The 19605-nt window shown below is 40.0% G+C and overlaps 1 protein-coding gene across 2 annotated transcripts in view; it reads left to right on the top strand.

Annotated features, from left to right (window-relative positions):
- Positions 1-19605, top strand: part of NCOA7 (nuclear receptor coactivator 7) — a 144633-nt gene that overhangs the window by 76591 nt on the left and 48437 nt on the right. For both annotated transcript variants that reach the window (XM_060030012.1, XM_060030011.1), the window contains exons 4-8: positions 6000-6079; positions 9465-9572; positions 13510-13623; positions 14179-14304; positions 16017-16201. In XM_060030012.1, coding sequence (XP_059885995.1) covers positions 6000-6079; positions 9465-9572; positions 13510-13623; positions 14179-14304; positions 16017-16201 — 613 coding nt within the window. The remainder of the gene's footprint in view (positions 1-5999; positions 6080-9464; positions 9573-13509; positions 13624-14178; positions 14305-16016; positions 16202-19605) is intronic.

Raw genomic sequence — 19605 nt, 5'->3', positions numbered from 1 at the left:
GGAAATTGCTTTTGATATACAACCTTTAGGGTTTCATTGCTTTTTCAGAAGCACATTTCTCATTAATATCAAAGAGTAACTAAACATTCTTCATCATGTTAAGAAAATTCACTCCTATTCTTAGTTTTCTAACAGTTGGATTTTTAAAAATTTTATTCTTTTTAAAAATATAATAATGGCTGTTTAATTTCATCAGATGATTTTTGGCATGTATCAGCGTGATCAGATATGTTTTTTTTCCTTTAAGCAGTTTATAATCATCTATCACATTAATGCTATATCACTCCTGTATTTCTGGAATGAAACCTTTTGCTTATGGTATAATTCTTTTAACACCCTGCTCTGTTCAAATTGCTGTTTACTTATGTTGACTGCAGTATTATTAATTACATTTGTTAAACACTTACTTTGTGCCAGGCTCTGAGAGAAACACTGTGCCCATTATCTCATTTAATCTTTTGAACAACATTGTGAGATCTCCATTTTACAGATAAGGAAACGGAGGCACAAAGATTTCAAGTGACTTGTTTAACATTGCAGAGCTATGAGGGTTGTTCGGTGAATCCAGCTTGTTTTGACCCCAAAACCAAATAATAATCAGAAAAATGTTGGGTGACATAAGGGAAATGGCACATGACCTGACTTTGATTAATATCATCAGATTGCCATAACCAAATACATCTGTTCCCAGTTTAGGGCTATGTCTGTCATTGGAAACAGATTTTCCTGTTTACAAAGCAGGGTACCCTTTTCTTAGATCTAGAGAGACATAGACAATTGTTGCTCTCTGAATCCACATCTTTTGGATGCCATGGAAACTGTCCTTCCTCTTCAGACAAGTGTGTAGTGGGTCCTGTGCTTTCAGCTTCATGTACCTATTCAGATGGTCTTATGATAGAGCTGGAAGGAAGGGAGAGAACCGATTGTTCAAGAGGAGTAAGGGAAGAAGGGGCACACACACCCGGTTGATGTAAGGCCAGAGAAAAATTGGTTCTGATATAATTTGAAAACCTGATAATTTTCAACATTCTGTTTGTGCTTGTTCAGATAGTTGATAATAGAAAAAACAAAGCTACACACGGACTTTTCTATCCTTCCTCTATCTATGTAGAGCTTATGGAATCAAGATCCAGGGAATTCACAGGTATCTCTTTGTTTCTGTTTTCATGTACAATAATGGATAATAATGTCCACTGTCCTGACTTCACTCAGTCCCCAGGGGTCTGTGCCAGGAGCCAGATGCTCTGGTTTCAGTGACATTGATATTGTCTCATTCTTGCTGGAATTTTTCCAGAACTGAAACATATAACCAGAGCTGCATTCCTGAACACCTCCACGCACCTTCCCCTATCCCCCTTCTCCCCGGCATACTCACATTCACACCTGAGATCACTACTTGAATCCTCAAAAATCCCCTCTTTGGATCTGAACCTCTTATCTTTTCCCATAAACCTGTTCTCCACCTGTGGTAGGCAGAATAATGCCCTCATGCCCTCCCACCCTCCCCAAAAGGGATCCGTGTCCTAATTTCCGAAACCTGTCAGGTTACACAGCAAAGGCGAATTAAGGTTGTAGATGGAATTAAGGTTGCTAATCAGCTGACCTGAAGGAGGTGCGCATCCTGGATTATCCAGGTGCCCAGTATAAACATGAGGATTCTGAAAAGTGAAAGAGGGTGGCAGAAGAGAGCTAGAGAAACGGCAGCATGAGAGCACACGGCTTGGTGCACGGTTTGCAGATGGAGGGAGGGACCTTGAGTTGAGGAACGTGGGCTACTTCTGAGGTGAACAGGCCAGAAAACCGGTCTTCCCCTATAGCCTCCGGAAAGAACTGCAAGAACTGCCTGCTGACGCCGTGAATTTTGCCCGGTGAGACCCATGTCAGACTTGGAACGTACAGAACTGTAAGATAGTACGTTTGTGTCTGTTTTTTATTTGGAGCCACGAGATTTGTGGTAACGTCTTACAGTAGCAATAGGAAGCTAACACGTCACGTCATTCTCCTAACCCCGTCTCGGTGCCCCTCACCTACCACTCCTCGAGCTCTTGCTGCCCTGCTTGCGTGTCCTAACCCCATGGGTGGCCGTGACAGCAGGGGATTGGCTGATTTCTTGCATGGTCTGTCACCCTGATGTTGAGACCCACCCCTGGGGGAACCCTTACTGCTGCTGCTTGTTGCTTTTTTCAGTATTCACTTTATTAAAACCTGACCTTTGCCACAATAACTCTTCCAAATGTCACAACCCCTTAAAGCCCCAGTCCTGTCTTCACCTCCTTACATTTTAGCAAATAACTTTACTGATAGGGTTAACACCATCTGTCTTGAGATCCCTCCACTTTCATCTCAGGACCTCTGTGACCTCCCAGTCACCTGTTTCCAGGTTTCCATCTCTCATCCTCAGGGTAACATTTGACAGCGTCAGTACAACTTTCCTTTAACTTTTTTCCACGCCTTTGTGACATGACACTCATTTTCCTATCTTTTCAATCCTCCCCACCTGCCAATCAGCCACACTTCTTTTTGGCCCCTGCCCCCCAAATCTAAGCCTTCCTTAGGTTCTGTTCTCAAACCTCAGATATTCTCTTGGCAGTTGTAAGCTCCACGACTTCACAGATCACCTAGTGAAAGGATTCCTTTACATCCGACTTTATGCCTTTTCAGGCCCTGGACATTCTCCTGAACATCACCTTCTTTTAGCCCTAACACATGGAGAGAGAAGAGTCTTTCTGTAAACGTATCTAGCATCTCCTCAGATGCAGGAGGCAAGAGCCTTGTTTTCTGGACACCCCTGGCCCTTCTGTGGGCTGGGAAGGGAGGAAGAAGCAGGGCTGTGGGCAGGGCACCAGGTCCACCTGAGGTCAACACAGGTTCTCCCCGTTCCCTGTTTCGGCCCCTCCAGGATTTATGAGAAATGAGACAGGTTAGGCAAAAGGGCTTATGTTTCATTCTTCTAGGGTTTTGGTCAATTTTGTCCCAGTTACGTTCTTACTGGGTGGGAAAACTGGCTCTGAAACTTTTCGAAGGGGGGGCGAATAGGAGGTTCTGAATAGCTTCTGAGGATCACCTGGCCAATTTTCTCCTCTGGCAGTAGATACTTTTACATCATTTGCTTCAGGTTTTTGTAAGCAGGGGGAGTTTCCGAATTTGGAGAGGTGCAAAGGGCCTGAGGAGGCCTAAAGCTTCAAGTAGAGGTGTCAGGTGTCATTGAGAGAGAATTCCATCCTTGTGGATGGCCATGAGTCCTCACCTGAAGTGCTGGAGGTGGAGTCCGCTCCTGAAGCACAGCAAAGGAGCTCTTTCCAAGGAGGCTTGGGTCTATTCCCCACTCTCCCCAGTGCCTTATGGACCATGTGCTGCAGAATCCATCTGGATAAGGTATCCAGGACTTCGCTTATTGAGACAAGCAGCCGGCCATCTTGAAAACTTACTGCAAGAAAATATTTAGGAAGTAATATGAAGCCTTTCCTTGGGCGTCACTGATATGAAGACGTTTGGGTCCTTAGAATGTGCCAGTTACTCCTCTGCTTTCTGTATTCAGTCAGCTGTAAAACTTAGTGTTCGGGTTGTGGCTTTGATTGGTTCCGACGATTTTCCTGGTGTGATGCTCTGTGAGTGAGCATGTTGCCCACCATCAAACTTGTCAGGCTCGTTGATCTATATTGGAAAGTTCATGCAAGCATATATAACGGATATCATATTAAAACACAAGATGCTCAAAGATGGGTACATTACGGTCTTTACCTCGAGGATTTCAAAATCTTAGACTCTGGCGGGTTTTTGTTCTCTTTTACTAATACTACTGTGATTGCCATTTTTCTGGCCTACCCACTTGTGCCAAAGGAAAGTAAGTTTTGTACTAATTCAGGTGCACATAGTTAAGTGTATCCTGAAAGGTTCAGCCAGCGCCTGTCTTTCTTTGGCAGCTGAACAGTACGGAAACTCTCATGATTTGGCGGCTAACAACAGTGCCCGCATTGGGACCAGAGATGACTAGGCACAGCCTATGGAAGGGCATGGGCTGTAGCTGCCACAGATGGGAAACAGCAGCTTAGGTTCTAGAAATAGGAAGCACCTACAGAAGGACATGAAGAGACTGTGCTGAAAGCACGAGGAACTAAAGGGACAGCTGTTTATGGTGACAAAGAGAAGGGCAGGAGTGTGGGACAGAGAGTAGAGCTGAGATATTAACAAGAATGAGCACCAGGTAGATGATAAGAGTTGTAAAATACTGTGATTGGGTTTTTCAGTAGGCTGTGTGGAATCTCCTGATCTGCAGAATTTGGAGATCTGAAAACCACAGTCAGTACAGCCTCATCTTCCTGAAGTAATTTAGATGGGGTCACCTGACAGAAGGGAGGTCATTTTTTACAGCACAGGGATTTTTCAGGGTGTCTCTGGTTCTACAAATGACTAGAAAAGGATACTAATAGCAGCATCTTTTATTTTTTTTCTTGGTTCTTAATTTAAAATAATGTAAAAGAAATACTTAAAAGTCAGTAAATCCCATGTGAATGAACTGTTTTCATATTTCTGTGTTACCTTCCAGCTCTCGTCCAGTTTACCCACATTTGTTGTGTAGTTGAAATGATATTGTTGGTTTGCATGTGGGTGTGGGGAGTTGTAGGACCTCAGATGGAGAGGGACGCGTTAATCACACTTCAGAGTGCGTGGCTTGTCATCACTGGTCAGAGCTGGGCCCTTCGTTATTTATTCATGAGTTCCTTTTTATCCTCATTCCCCACTCCCGTTTCTCTCCCCGCTCCACTCCATTCTATTGTGTCCAATGTGTATAGGCTTTTTTCTGGATGTGGCCTTGAAAAATGTGTGTAGTTGTTTTGTGGACTGCTTTTTGAAATATACATAATGATACCATTCTGTACATCTCATTCTGTTTCTCTCGATGTAAACATGTTGCAGTGTATGCTTGGGCTTGTTATGCTCTGGGATTCTAGGCAGTAATTAGATATATTTTGCTGACCCTCCTGTTCGCTGCTGCCACAGATACTGTTGTTCTGTATACCCTCCAGCATGTTACTTCATGATATCTCCTGGGAGAGGATGTATATCTGTGGGTTAGTTTGCTGACTCATGTGGGCTACGTATGCTTAATTTGCTGGGATGGCTATACCAGTTTACATCGCTAGTAGCAGTTCACATCTTTGCCAACACTAGAATTATCCAGCTTTCTGATTTTTGCCACGCTAATAGATGTAAAATGATGCTGCGTCTTAATTTGCATTTTTCTGATCTCATACAAGTTAGAGCATCTTTTCATAGTTAATTCAATTTGGTACTTTTTATCACTTAATTTGTATCCATTGTTATATGTCTCTGGTTTTCAGTGTCTGGGTTGATACATTTAATCATAACAATTAGGTTGAATCATATGTAGCTGCCAAACTATCAGGTTGACCAGTTTGACCCTTAAAAATAGCGAACTCTGTGGTCCAACTTAATATGTTGTTGAACATATAGGTCTTTACAAGTTTTCATTATTATAAATAATACTGCAGTACATATGCTGTGCATAGCATTTTTCTTCTTTTGAATTTTTCCTTAGGATAAATAAGGGAAAGATTACTGAGTCAAAGAATGAACATTTTTATAGCTATTGTTACATATTGACAAATCGCCTTCTGAAAGGGCTGTACTGATTTACATTATACATCATTATACATCATTTATATCATGACTGTACTAGTTTTACTTTAACTTCGTCTTTATACATTATCATTTAAACGAATACTTGAATAACTATAAAGCATAACCTCATTGTTATTTGTACTATTTGATCACAGTTAACATTAATCATTTATTCAAGTATACATGGATGAACAATATGTTTTTATGAGTTTGGTCTATTTGTACATTTAGTCCACTTTTCTTTTAATCTTTTTTTTTCAAAGTCAATTCGAAAGTGGGTTTTAATATACTGTAGATTACCCTATCCTCAATTTCTGAAAATGAAATCATTCACTTATAAACATTTTATTCTCCAGATGACAATCAAAACAAAACACATGATAAAAAAGAAAAGAAGATGGTGGTTCAGAAGCCCCAGGGTACTATGGAATACACTGTAAGTATAAACAGGTAGAATGAAAGTTTGTTAATACCACTAGATTTACATAATGTTTCTCCCTGACACATCCTTCCCCTTAGTCATTTCTCTTCCTTCCTTATTTTTTCCCTGGGTATACCTGTTACTTGAATTACCGTTTGATATGCCAAGGACGACCAATTTTAGGTCTCCATCCCAGACATGCTTTCTGAGTTCCCAAACCAAAGATTCAGCTGTCTACTCAGACATTAACTTAGACCTCCGTGCTTGGTCTTTGTTCAAGAAGCTGTGGCTCCATCATCCGTACATTTCTACAAACCAGAACCTTAGCCTTAACATCTTCTTCCCATTACTCTCCATGTTCGCTCTTCCTTTCCGTGACCATCCAGCAAGTCTAGGCCAGATCCCTTCATTTTTCTCTCTCATGGAATCTTTACATAGTGTATCTCCGTTTAACACTATTGATTCACTCGTGTGATTGTTATATCTAGATTGTGCCTTAATTCATTTACCCACAGAGAGAGACTAGATTCCTCTTTGGTCAGCACTCTGTTTCTGGTGCTTGCAGGGTATAGGCCTCCATATGGTTGAATCAGCACATGAATAATGCAGCGTATGTGTCCGTTACTGCACTTCCACGTTAACATGCTCATCTCTCTCATTGCGCCATGAGCTCCTGGAGCCCAGGAGCTGTGTCTACTTATCCTAGGCCTGGCGTAAAGTGGGCACTCAGTTATAGATCTGTTTTAATTCACTTTGAACCAGCATTGCTGAAGAGTGATCTCTGACTTCTAGAAAGAAATTAAGTGCTGTTGCCATTGCCCCTGTGTTTTCCTCATGTGTACTTCTTTTCTACTCATTATCTGTGTGCCGTGCCAGGCTCTATTTAAGGCAAGCAGCAAGGCCTGTCCCTCCCTGCCGTTTCTTCTGGAATGGTGAATCCTCTCCAAGCTTCTGTAGCATCACACTGAAGAGCCCTGGCACCCGCATTTCATGCTCAGGGCTCTGTGAACATCCCTAGGCATCTTTCTATGGTTTATAGGCTTGGTCCTTTCCAGAAAGGATTTGGGGGTGATTATATATCTCACATTACCGCTGTCTGCAATATATTGTTGATCCCCATAACACCTAGCACAGTTCCTTGCCTCCTAGAAGATACTGAGGAAGTGTTGGATTATTTATCATGAATAACAATATTAATTCTAAAGCCACGTGTGTAGCCTACAGTGTGATTCACGAGCCCCTCCAAGGAAATGAGAAGTATCTTTGCTAGGAGATGCTTCACATAGCACGTACTAAATAATGCAGTGAGAGTAAAAAAATCAACCCCAAATTAATTCATATAAACAGGTGATCAAGTTAGTAATTCAGATCTATCCACCTGATTGAGTTATGTTATGGGGATTAGTTTTAGTTGGCAAGTTACTCTGTGTACTTGTCGTCGGAAATAAAAGGGGATCCATAACTTCGTGTTTAGAGAACCGTGACCGGAACCCCTTACCCGATTGCTTACGTTGCTCCAGAGCTGTGGATGTTCAAGCATTCTGTTTAGTTTCAACCATGTATTGATACCAGTATCCCTCCCAGGGTCTGTAACTTGGTTCCATATGTATGTCTTATCCTTGTGTAATAACGGCAGATTGTTAAAATGTTTCTCCTTTCCTGAAACCCCTATACATAGTATCTTCAAGTGTTTGTGTAAAAGTATGAAGCCGATTTATTGATCACTTGCCATGAAGTAAATGCTCTTGAATTAGAAATTACAATTATGTATCTCAATTTGGATGAAGAAACTGAGGTACAGAGAAGTTAAACAAGTGACCCAAGATCACACAGCTGGCAAGTGGCAGATTTGGAATTCAGGTCCAGCAGTCTGGCTCTGGTCTGTATAATCAATCTGTGTCTTATACTGACGCTAAACCCTGAAACCCCCCAGATTTGAATATGTTATGTAAATGTATAATATTTGAAAAAAATATATTTTAAAAAAGTTTTTTCACTTTAGTACAGGTGATTTTGCTCAGGGTAAGGTAGGGGCATAGGTTAAGTTCTCAATAATTTTTTAAAAATATACGTATTTATGTCTTGTTCTAGAAATACGTTGAGGTAATTTTAATGCAGTCGGTAACTATGAACTTGGTTAGCCTGAGACAGTTCATCTAGTTGGTGGGGTTGTTTTTGTTTTTTTTTGTGGTACGCGGGCCTCTCACTGTTGTGGCCTCTCCCGTTGCGGAGCACAGGCTCCGGACCCGCAGGCTCAGCGGCCATGGCTCACGGGCCTAGCCGCTCCGTGGCATGTGGGATCTTCCCGGGCCGGGGCATGAACCCGTGTCCCCTGCATTGGCAGGCGGACTCTCAACCACTGCGCCACCAGGGGAGCCCTAGTTGGTAGGTTTTTGACACTTAAGGGCAGTGAGTGGTAAGTTGAATTCTACATGTGTACCTTTGCCCCTGTCCACAACCTCCTGCAGCCACCTCAAATTTCCACCTATAATTCGAGGCTCCCCTGGTGGAGCCAGTTCTGCTTACAGGGTCAGCCACCAGTGTTGACCCAGGGCTATAGTTGGGAACTTCTCAGTGACACTCGCCAGAATGACCTCCCGCTAACAAGTTCCATCCAGTGACCCTGGACAGGGAGTCTGTCCTGGGATATTGACCTCACCAGAGGCAGCAGACTTCTTTTTGGGTGGAGCTTTTTCACTGAAGTTTCACATCTTCTTACTGCCCTTTTTATTCCTATTCCCCTTCTATTAGAGAAGGAAAGAAACATGTATACCTGAGACATATCACAAGTTTTATAGATTTAGAGAATAACACTAATTTGGCTGACCATGGGAAATTGTCATTTTTAATGTCAGTGAACAATTTTTGTAGCTAATCCGAAGTTCTTTTAGATTTCCCTGCCTTTCACTTTTTTCATTCATCAAATATTTAAGTGCCTTCTATGTGTCAGGCACTGTGGGGAAAAAGGCCATTAACAGGCCACAGTCCAGGAGCCTAAAGTGCAGTAAAGAAACAGGCAAATAGACAGACAGAAAAATGCAAAGAGAAAAAGTAGTCCTATTACCCCTAGGAGTGGTATTGTCTGTAATATTTCTTTTCTTCTTAGCTTTATATTATACCTCATACACCCTCTACTCCATACACCTAAGTTGTGCCAGAGTAAGTTTAGAAATCTGTTAGTGGACAGTGAAATTTGAAGATAAGGGAGTCCAGAAATGAATAATATCTAAGACTTCTGTTAAGAATTGAGAATGTATTCTCTTTTTTCATAATACATTTGGATGTATGTGTTACATTTTTATTCACTCATATCACAAATAGATTAATGTTGACTATCAAGAGGAAGGTTTTGTTTGCTTTTTGCTTTGTGTATTGAATCTTGTTTGTTTGATTATTCTAGGCTGGAAGCCAGGACACCCTAAACTCCATAGCACTGAAATTTAACATCACTCCCAATAAACTAGTGGAACTGAATAAGCTTTTCACACATACTATTGTTCCAGGCCAGGTAATGATCTTCTTGTTGAATTTTACTTTAGAGATTTTGCATTTATTTTTGTTGCCATTTTTGATGACTCACTCTTAGTGTCACAGGATTATCATCAATGATAATGTGCATTGGTTCAGTCTTCCATTTAGATCCAAGAATTCTGAAAGCATCCTGGTACTTATGAACTGTTCAGAGATGAATGCTTTGCAAATGATTAACACAGTTGGCAAACTATCATTTGTGTTATAGATGTTTCCATCAAGAGAAGTTAAATTAATGTAACTTTTTTCCCTGTAGAATTTCATACAGATATTCTTAGAATATTTAATTTAGAATTGCAAGTTTCAGTTTAGTCCACTCCTGGGGTCCATTGTGGTCATTGTTTTGTTTTAAATTAGACAAAATTTTTGTCATTTTGGTCTTGATTTGATACCATGACAAAAGAAGTGAATCCAGCCAAAGGTGGAGACATTCAGCAGGACCATCAAGAAAAGCCTACAGACACACAAAAAGATGCTCAACATTGCTAATTATTAGAGAAGTGCAGATCAAAACAGCAATGAGGTATCACCTCACACCGGTCAGAATGGCTGTCATTGAGAAGTCTAAAATAATAAATGCTGGAGAGGGTGTGGAGAAAAGGGAACTCTCCTACACTGTTTGGTGGGAATGTAAATTGGTGCAGCCACTATGAAGAACAGTATGGAGGTTCCTTAAAAAACAGAGCTACTGTATAATCCAGCAGTCCTTCCCCTGGGTATATATCCAGAAAAAACAAAAACTGTAATTAAGAAAGATACATGCACCAGTGTTCATAGCAGCACTATTTACAATAGCCAAGACATGGAAACAACAACCCAAGTGCCCATACACACAGTGGAATATTACTCAGCCATAAAGAAGAATGAAATATCGCCATTTGCAGCAACATGGATGGACCTAGAGAATATTATACTTGGTGAAATAAGACAGAGGAAGACAAATACTATATGATATCACTACACATGAAATCTAAAACATAATGCAAATGAGTCTATATACAAAACAGAAATAGACTAACAGATGTAGAAAACAAACTTATGGTTACCAAAGGAGAAAGGGAAAGAGAGAGAGACAAATTAGGAGTATGGGATTAACAGATACAAACGACTATACATAAAATAGATAAGCGGCAAGGATTTACCATATAGCACAGGGAACTATATTCAATATCTCGAAATAATCTATAGTGGAATATAATCTGAAAAATATATATATAACTGAATCACTTTGCTGTACACCTGAAACTAACGCAATACTATAAATCAGTGATATTTCAATTTAAAAAAAAAGCCACACATTTTTTCCCAGGCTTTTAGTACTTTGTTAAACTAAATGAAATTGACATGTCATATAATTTTGCCATTCTCGGTTAATCCAGCAATTTTTTAAATACCTTCTGCATAAGATATTCTTATGTTTCTACTTGAAAACTACACTTAGCCAATAAATGTAAATGGCCCAGTCATAGGCAGATCCTTGTTGAGGCCAAGTTTCCAGTCCCATCTGTAGAACTACTTGGTTGCCATGAGCACATTCCGGTTCCATTATTGACTTACTAGACCATGTTCCTGCATCTCTACATTAGAGTGACATTTTTATTCAGGATGTATACTGCTTCTTCTAAGTATAACTTCATTCAGGCAATGGTGGTATTCTTTGCGTTTCTTTCACGGGCAGCAAATGAAACCAACAGACCATAAATTGGCCAGTTTGTACTATCATGCTTTTGGTATTTATGTCCTTGTCAAAAGGAGATATTACTATATTGCTGATACCAGGTAATTGAGGGGAAATATGAGTTAAAACTTTTTAAAAATTAATAAATTTTTATCTCTGGGAAAATTAGATTTCAGGCACTTTTATTGGATTTCTTATAATCTGGGGTATTGCTGCATAATGTGTAACTGACCCATAGCAGTGAACCTAGGCTTACTAATTCAAGGCTGAAGACTGTAGTCACTGGGACTTAGTAAAATAATTTAGGGTGATTCCTTATTCGTTTACTAAGTGAACGGGATTAAGGTCCAGCAGCTAATAGGAGGTATAGGAACTGTTTTAATATGCCTAGTTAAGGGTAAAAATATAGAAATAGGTGCCCCAAAGCTTCATTTCCTTTGACCCTTTAGTAACTGTTTGACTTGGCTAAGTCACTTCCTTTTTTGACCCTGGTTTCCTTATCTCTGAAATATGAGGGGTTGGGCTGCATTATCTCGGATGTCCCTTCTAGCCTTTACTGTGCTGTGTAACCCTCATATAACTCAACAGTTATGTGCTGTTAGTTGTCCCAGCATCTAGCTCCACTCATGTTTTTTCTGGCAAAGATAAGGAATTGAGAAGAGTGATCCAGACTCACTTCCATGTTGAAGTAAGACGTATTCTGACTGAGCTTCCCTGTGTTCAACTGTTACTTCTGTCTACAGTGCAGTGAACTGTTTATGCATAGGAATTATCCCTTTGATTTGACATTTAGAGTGTCAGACAATAGAATCTCACTCTATGTTGCCTAATGCCTGTCAAGAGCTCAGGTGCAAAAAAAAATATGAATGGAGAATTGTTTGGAAGAAATGACATCTGTCCGTCCCTCTAGCCTAGATACATATGATACATAAGAGCTGTAGCCTTCTGTAAATTGCTTTTATGGAACTCCAAACTTCTGACATTTTCCATTGACCCATTTTGAAATTGTAAAGAACAGTCCTCCAAACTGTTTATTGTATTTACTGTCAATGTGTCATCAAGGACAAAGAGTTCACTGTGAGACACTTTTTTTTTTAATGAGACTTCATGGGAGAATACTTGTACTTCTAAGAAACTGGTTTGTTTTTATTTTATGAACATTGAATTCTGTTAACTCATGATGTCTATCTCTTTGCATTGGTTATTTGGAAACTTAGAGCCAGTTTTATGGCCCACTTCTCAATGAATGTTTGGTAATTTTGGAGCACAGTTTCAGTATAATCAGTCCTCATCTTATTTCTCCTTGATGGTGATTTTCCCACCGTTATCTTAATGTGTCTTTTGTTGTTGCCTCATTTTTTCTGGATTGAAGAGAGATTTAAAATAACTAAAGTTAAAATAGAGAGATGACTGGAAGGATGGAAAAGAGTGAATAACAGTGTTAAACAGCTGTTACATGATTTGCTCTGAATTATGTTTTATAACATTAGAGGTCACTTTAAGGCTGTTTTTGATATGATGCCAGAATGTAGCCATGTCTCGTGAAAAAAGTGTTGAATAACAGAATCACAATAACATTTCGGGAGCCAGAATACTTTACAGAAGGAAGCTATTTAGTACAATTCAGGGGTTTTTATTTTATTTTATTTTATTTTTTAGATAACCTAAACAGTGATGGAAGAGAAAGTATTGATTATTGATACTATCTTGTACATTAATACTATCTTGTACACTTTATCGTATAAGGACCTTACTGCGTTAGCACTCAGGGCCTGCTTAGAAAGCCTAGATGTGTCCCCTTCCTTCCTGACACAGGAATTACGTTTAGAAGCACGCCATGTGACTCTCTCCTCTATTCCCTTGTACTATTAGTACCCTGCCCTGGAAGGCTCTTCCCTCCCTATCCAAATCCTATGTATTGTCCAAAGCTTCACTTGGACCCACCTGCTTCATATGGCCTTTGCAGAATACTTCCCCACTTTCCTCTCCCCTCTGTGAGCTCCTGCAGTGTGTTCAGTACCCTTTGCACTGCACACATCTGCACACATTCATATTGCTGAGTATAGTTTCATGGATTAGTCTGGAAGGCCCCAAGTAGCTCATGAGTTCTGTGACAGCCAACTAGGTCTTAGTCACACACCCAGCCTGATACTGTACAGAGAGTAATTGCTCTAAACACTGCCTTGTGGTTTGCCCAATTCCTGGGACTCACCTAGCTTGTCTTCCCCATTCTCAGGTTCTTTTTGTGCCAGATGCCAACTTTCCTTCCAGTACCTTAAGGTTATCATCATCCAGTCCTGGTGCTACTGTCTCTCCTTCATCATCAGATGCAGAATATGATAAACTGCCTGTATGTATTTCATTCATGCACTGAAGTTCATATTTCTCAGCAATGGTTTTGAGTTATTGCAGAATTCTACAAGTTATTTTTCACAAGAGTTCATCTGAAACTCTCCTCCCTCGACAAAGAGGTGGGGTTAAGTAGTTTGTCATTAGTTGAGAGAAGAAACCTGTTCACATTTAAGGTCTCAAAGGCAGAAATGCATGTCTTATTTATGTAGAAGTATGAAGTTAAACTCTCAATGAGACCAATAATTTATTCGTACTACTTTACTCCTTTTTCTAAAGAATTTGAACCATGAGTCCAATATAAATTCTTTCATTTAAGGTATTTTTTAAGACACTTGATGAGGCATTTTTATGGGTTCATACATATGTGCTTTTTAAAAATCTTAGTTTGATTTGGGTGATACTTTTGAAGGTTGAAAGACATATGCCTTTTTTTATGTTCACGTTAAATAGGAACAGGTTACTTACAGGGAACGTAGATGGCTTGATTCAAATAAATGAATAATCTTTTGAAAAAGTGCTTCTATTTGATTTTGGAAAATTTTGCTTTCTAAAGGATGCTGACTTAGCAAGAAAGGCCTTAAAACCCATTGAGAGAGTCTTATCATCCACTTCTGAAGAGGACGAGCCAGGCGTGGTAAAATTCTTAAAAATGAATTGTCGCTACTTCACCGATGGAAAGGTATATGGCTATGCCATTTGTTTCCTTTTCTTGGAGTCTATGGAAAACTAAACTAGTTCCAAAAGACTGAAGGCAGGCTATTTTAAAATATCTTACCCGAAGTTTCAGCTTTAACATTTCACAACTGTCCATTAGTTTTCCCCTCTTGGATGCCTGACATTTGACTTACTGAGGGAATAACAGTCATCACGTTGAAATGCGATTCTTTGTGACCTTGGGTTTATTACTTATATTTCAGTTCTTAGCCCATAAATTGTTAGAGAGACAGTACAGAATGTGTTTAAGAGCAAATGCTGGAGTCGGGCTCACTGAACTTAAATTCCAACTCTACCACCACTAGCTCTGAGACGATGGGCAAAGTATTTGAATTTCTTAAGCTTCCATTTTTCCTCATCTATAAAGTAGGAACAATAATAAAATTTAACTCATAGGTTATGCTAATTAAAAGAAAGTTCATGTGAAGAGCTAAATACCTAACCTGGAAAATGGTTAAGTTCTCGACCTGTTTGCCGCTAGAAATTCTGGTATGAAAAATGTCTGTTACATCTTGGTTTCAGTTTTTTGGTTGTTGGTGTTTTGTATAAAGAACAAATCTGACATTTTGTGAGCCTCTGAAGAAGGGGTAATATTGATATAAAGCGAATTCCTGTGCTCATAGTAGAGACTTCATGCCAGGTTCAAATGGTAGGAAAATACATTATTGATATGCACTTGAAACTTTTGCAACCAAGACTAAGTAGTGCTGAAAGGCAAAACTTTTTGCCAAGGTGATCACTAAACTCATTAAGAGTATCAAAATAAATAACTTACCTAGGGCTTCCCTGGTGGCGCAGTGGTTGAGAGTCCACCTGCCGATGCAGGGGACACGGGTTCGTGCCCCGGTCTGGGAAGATCCCACATGCTGCGGAGCTGTTGGGCCCGTGAGCCATGGCCGCTGAGCCTGCGCGTCCGGAGCCTGTGCTCCGCAACGGGAGAGGCCACAACAGTGAGAGACCCGCGTACCGCAAAAAAAAATAAATAAAAAAAATAACTTACCTAAAGGGAGTTATTTATATCCTGCTGTCCCTGGTTGATAACATCCCTGTGGCCAACAGGGTCTACCATATAAACTGACCAAGTTTCAGACTTTAAGTACCCACCAAGCTACTGTTCTTTGCTTTCGCTTTCCATAGTTTGGATATATTCACTTTTGTCTGCAAAAATTTCATACTCCTATTTGTGTCCGATTTTGCTGAATGTGGGCTTTCTAAGCATCTTAGAGCAAAATATTAGAAGTGCAGCCGCTCCCTTAGCACAGTACCAGGCACTTGCTGGACAGGTAGTGAATATGTGCTGAGTGGATTCTAGAGTACCCAGTTCTCAATTTGGAAGGTACCTGGGACAGCCCTTCTCATTTTACAGACAGGACGTTGGCGAATCTGAGACATACATGTGAAACCCAAGATCCTACCACAATTGTACTATTGCAGCAGCCATGCTAGAACCAGGCTTAGCTGATTGCCACAGCGAGGCAAGCCTGTTTCTCTGCTCAGCACACCGCACCCAACGTTGTATTTCATCAGCCTGTTTTTTCCAGCCCTTGTAGAGGGGATGCAATTGCCCTGCAGGATACCATGGTTCAGAAGGTCAATGGAATGGTAACATAAGTTCATTAAAGCTGCTAGGGTGGTTGCATCTTGCCTGTAGCGACTCTGTACTGTCTTTTTCTTCAGGGTGTGGTCGGAGGTGTCATGATCGTTACTCCTAACAATATCATGTTTGACCCTCATAAGTCCGATCCCCTGGTCATTGAAAATGGGTGTGAGGAGTACGGCCTCATTTGCCCCATGGAAGAGGTTGTTTCCATCGCGCTCTACAATGACATCTCCCACATGAAGATCAAAGATGCCTTGCCATCGTAAGAGATCTTTCTTTGTTTACCAGAAAAAGGGGTATTGGGAGAATTAAATGCAATTAAAAAGTGAGGGCGTTGGCAGGAGTGAGAGATTGTGTAGAGGTGAATTTGAAGGTAGAATATTTGTGCACTAAATTTTAAAAAATAGAAAAAGGAGAGGAAATGGAAATGATAAGGTCAATAAGGAAGAGTGAAACATTCAAATCAAAAAATCACGTAATAATGGTATTTCTTTGGCTTATTTTTCTGAAGAGCAATGCATGTTCTTAATTTATGAAAGAATAAATGAAGTTTCTCTGAAAGAATTTGTCTGATTATCGATAAGAGAATAGTATTTTCTCTTTGGTTTAATTGGTAAACAGAGTTACATTCTTCCTCATTCAAATTCTAGGATAGGTATCTTCCCAGCTCATGTGTTTCCTTAATCCTGTGTGGAGAGAGATTTGCATGGACATGCAGAGGCACTGCCCCTGTAACCAGAATCCCTTAAGTGGTGTGCAAAGGCTGTAATAGTAGTTTGTTTTGTCTCTTAAATGTAGATGGATATTACTTTAGTCCTGATTACTTTTGCCTTCTAAAACTGAGGTTTTTGATTTAAAGAAGCTCCCCATGAAGAAAGGGTTTAAGAAAACTCAGAGAATCGATTCACTTGTAGGGATAATCTGACTCTTTCTGTCATTTTGTCAGTGTGCCTATTTCTGTATACTATGTATGTGCTAGCAGTAAAACACTTTAGAAACTCTCAGTGATAGCAAGGTAAAGGCAAAGCAGTGGGTCCAACAGAACAAAGGGAAGCTAGCCCCTTGGGCTCAGGAAAAGAAGGGAAGGTAACTAGGGAACTAACCCAGACACAGCGTCCCTAGGGGTTTATGCCAGCAGGTTCCCCTGGACTTCTACAGTCCTTAGCATCTGATCCACTAGACCCTTACATGCCCAGCCACTGAAGGAACCACTGGAGCATGGTCACTGGGTAGTTTCCAAGTTCTGGCAGAAGTGCCTAGAGGTTTAGGAGGCAGTGTAGCAGACCAGGCAGTCCTGCAGGATGATGCCTGGGTTTCCCTGGCTCTGCCACTTATGGCTCCATGACCTTCACGAGTGACTGAATCTTGAGCCTCGGTTTTCTCATCTGTAAAATGGAATTGATAGTATTCTTCTGCTTGCAGAGCTGTTACAAGATCTAAAAGCATTGATATACCAAAACTCTTAGAAAATAGCCTGGTACCTAATAAGTATAGGCTGTTTATTTGAACCTTCAGTTCATATCTGAAACTCTAATCATTGTTCTGTGGGAATCTTTTATTCACGCAGAATGAGGCTTCTGATGCATCTTAGTGCGCGTCTCTTGTGTGGCAAGGATATGAAGATAAGTGGGTCACGGCCCCTGTCCTGCAGTTTACTGGGTGCGACAGGTGGAGAGAAGTGGTAATTGAACAACACTGTAGATACAGACGTGCACACGGCATTCCATGAGAACCATGTGAAGGAGTGTCCAGCTACCTTGGAATCTTAGATGAGAAGGAGGAGAGGGAGTGAAAGAGTCACTTTTGGGAAGAAAGTGTGAACATGAGGTGACAAGAGGAAAGAAGATAAGAGTAGGTAAAGATACAGTTAAGTTTGGAAGTGGATGCACGGGCAGATAGGGGCATTTCTTGCCCAATGATGGCTTCAGTGGAGTAATACTGTTACACATCTTCAGCTTAGGATGTTAAGTATTCTTTTAATAATAGGGAAGGTACATTCTTACAGAAAGATTTCTCTCAATGTGAGATTGTGTTTCATGATCCGGGCCTAATGCTGTAGATGGGGGGAGAGAGAGGAGTTGAGAATTGGCTCCTAATGTGTTGAAATTATTTCAGAATTGTACAGTGATTGCTACCGTGGATGCAGGTGTATAAAGACTTCTTAGGCTAATGAACAGTATGTGCACCAATGAGCAAAATAGAATGTGGTAGTGGAATCAGTGTGAAATGAACTTGGTATTGACCTCAGAATTCCATCAATTGTTTAAAGTAGTTTAAATTTCATTATTTAAAGTTGTATGGTAAAACAAGAAGTGCAAATTATCTAGCTGCCACGTGCAAATAGTTTTTAAAAGAGAGAGAGTGTGTGTGTGTGTGTGTGTGTGTGTGCGTGTGTAAAATCTCTCCATCCTCACCTTCAGGCTTTATATATTTTGTGTAAGACATTTTGTAACTCCAGCTGCCACGGAGACTAGGAACAGAACAACCGAAAGGATTATTGGTCATTATTAGGTCTCTGGCTGAGTCTAGAAAACATTAATTAACAGCAGAGCCAGTTGACACCACTATGTACTTTGCCCCGACAGAGCTTGACAGTTGTGATGCAGAAAAAGAGATGGCTGAATTAATCCCGGCTTGGATTAGGTAGAACAAGAAGGGAGGGATAGACAAGAAGGTAATATAGGAGGCTGATTAGAGTGCAGTCGAATGCATTCTTTGTGGGGGTCAAGCTAGCTAGAGAAGGAAGAGATGAGGAAGGGGCTTAGGTGTTCATGGAAGATGGTTTTGCTTATTAATTTGCTAGTTAAGTATGTGAAAAGCTGGGCTTCTTTGTTACAGGACTTACTTTGGCCTTTAATATGCCAAATTAAATTTTGGGTCTGAAAATGGAAATTATACTACATTACACTAACTTATTTGACTCTAGAATTGAAGCATCTTTAACATCTGAGATGCTCACGTTGAGCAGAACACTTTTGTATGTGCAGGTTCCTGAAGAACAGAGATACTGTTACAATTGTCTTTTAGCATGTGGTGTTTAGGGGCTCGATGAATGATTATGGAATTGTAATGAATTATGAATTAGAGGCTTTTTAAAGCATTTGTCAGAGGCTGACAATTACATAGGCTTTTATTTTGTATTGGAAAAAGCATGGGTGTTCCATGCAAGTGATCTATTTGGTAACTTTGGGGAGACAGTTCAAGTTCAGTAACTTGAACTTCCTGGCACTTTGTTGAGTATTGTCATAAGTATTTCAAAGCAAGAATAATAAAGTATTACCTGAATATGATCTAGCCTTTTTAGAAAATTTATTTCTGAAATCCAAAAATATTATTTTTAAATAGGGTTTTTATACCTCTGTGTTTTAACCCACTATCGACACTAGGGTAAGCGAAGTACAGATTTAAAAAAGTGTTTCTTGACAATTTATTTTAAACTTTGGAGAGCATGTTTAATCAATGTTTTCTGTGTAAATCAAATCTGGGTAGTAGAGCATCTGTTATTAAGGAAGAACAATTAACTGTGTCCCAGTTCAAAATTTTATAGAAAAGTAAATTGAATGAGCTCTTACTTATAATAATTAGTATAAATTTCTTAACTCTTTCATTTTATTACAATATCAATTTTACTTTATGGCAATGAGTAACTGATAAAACCTCAAATCT

This window comes from Delphinus delphis, chromosome 14 (assembly GCF_949987515.2).
Source record: "Delphinus delphis chromosome 14, mDelDel1.2, whole genome shotgun sequence".
NCBI lineage: Eukaryota > Metazoa > Chordata > Mammalia > Artiodactyla > Delphinidae > Delphinus > Delphinus delphis.
The sequence above is the reverse complement of the archived record's forward strand: the minus strand, read 5'-3'. Positions and strand labels throughout refer to the sequence as shown.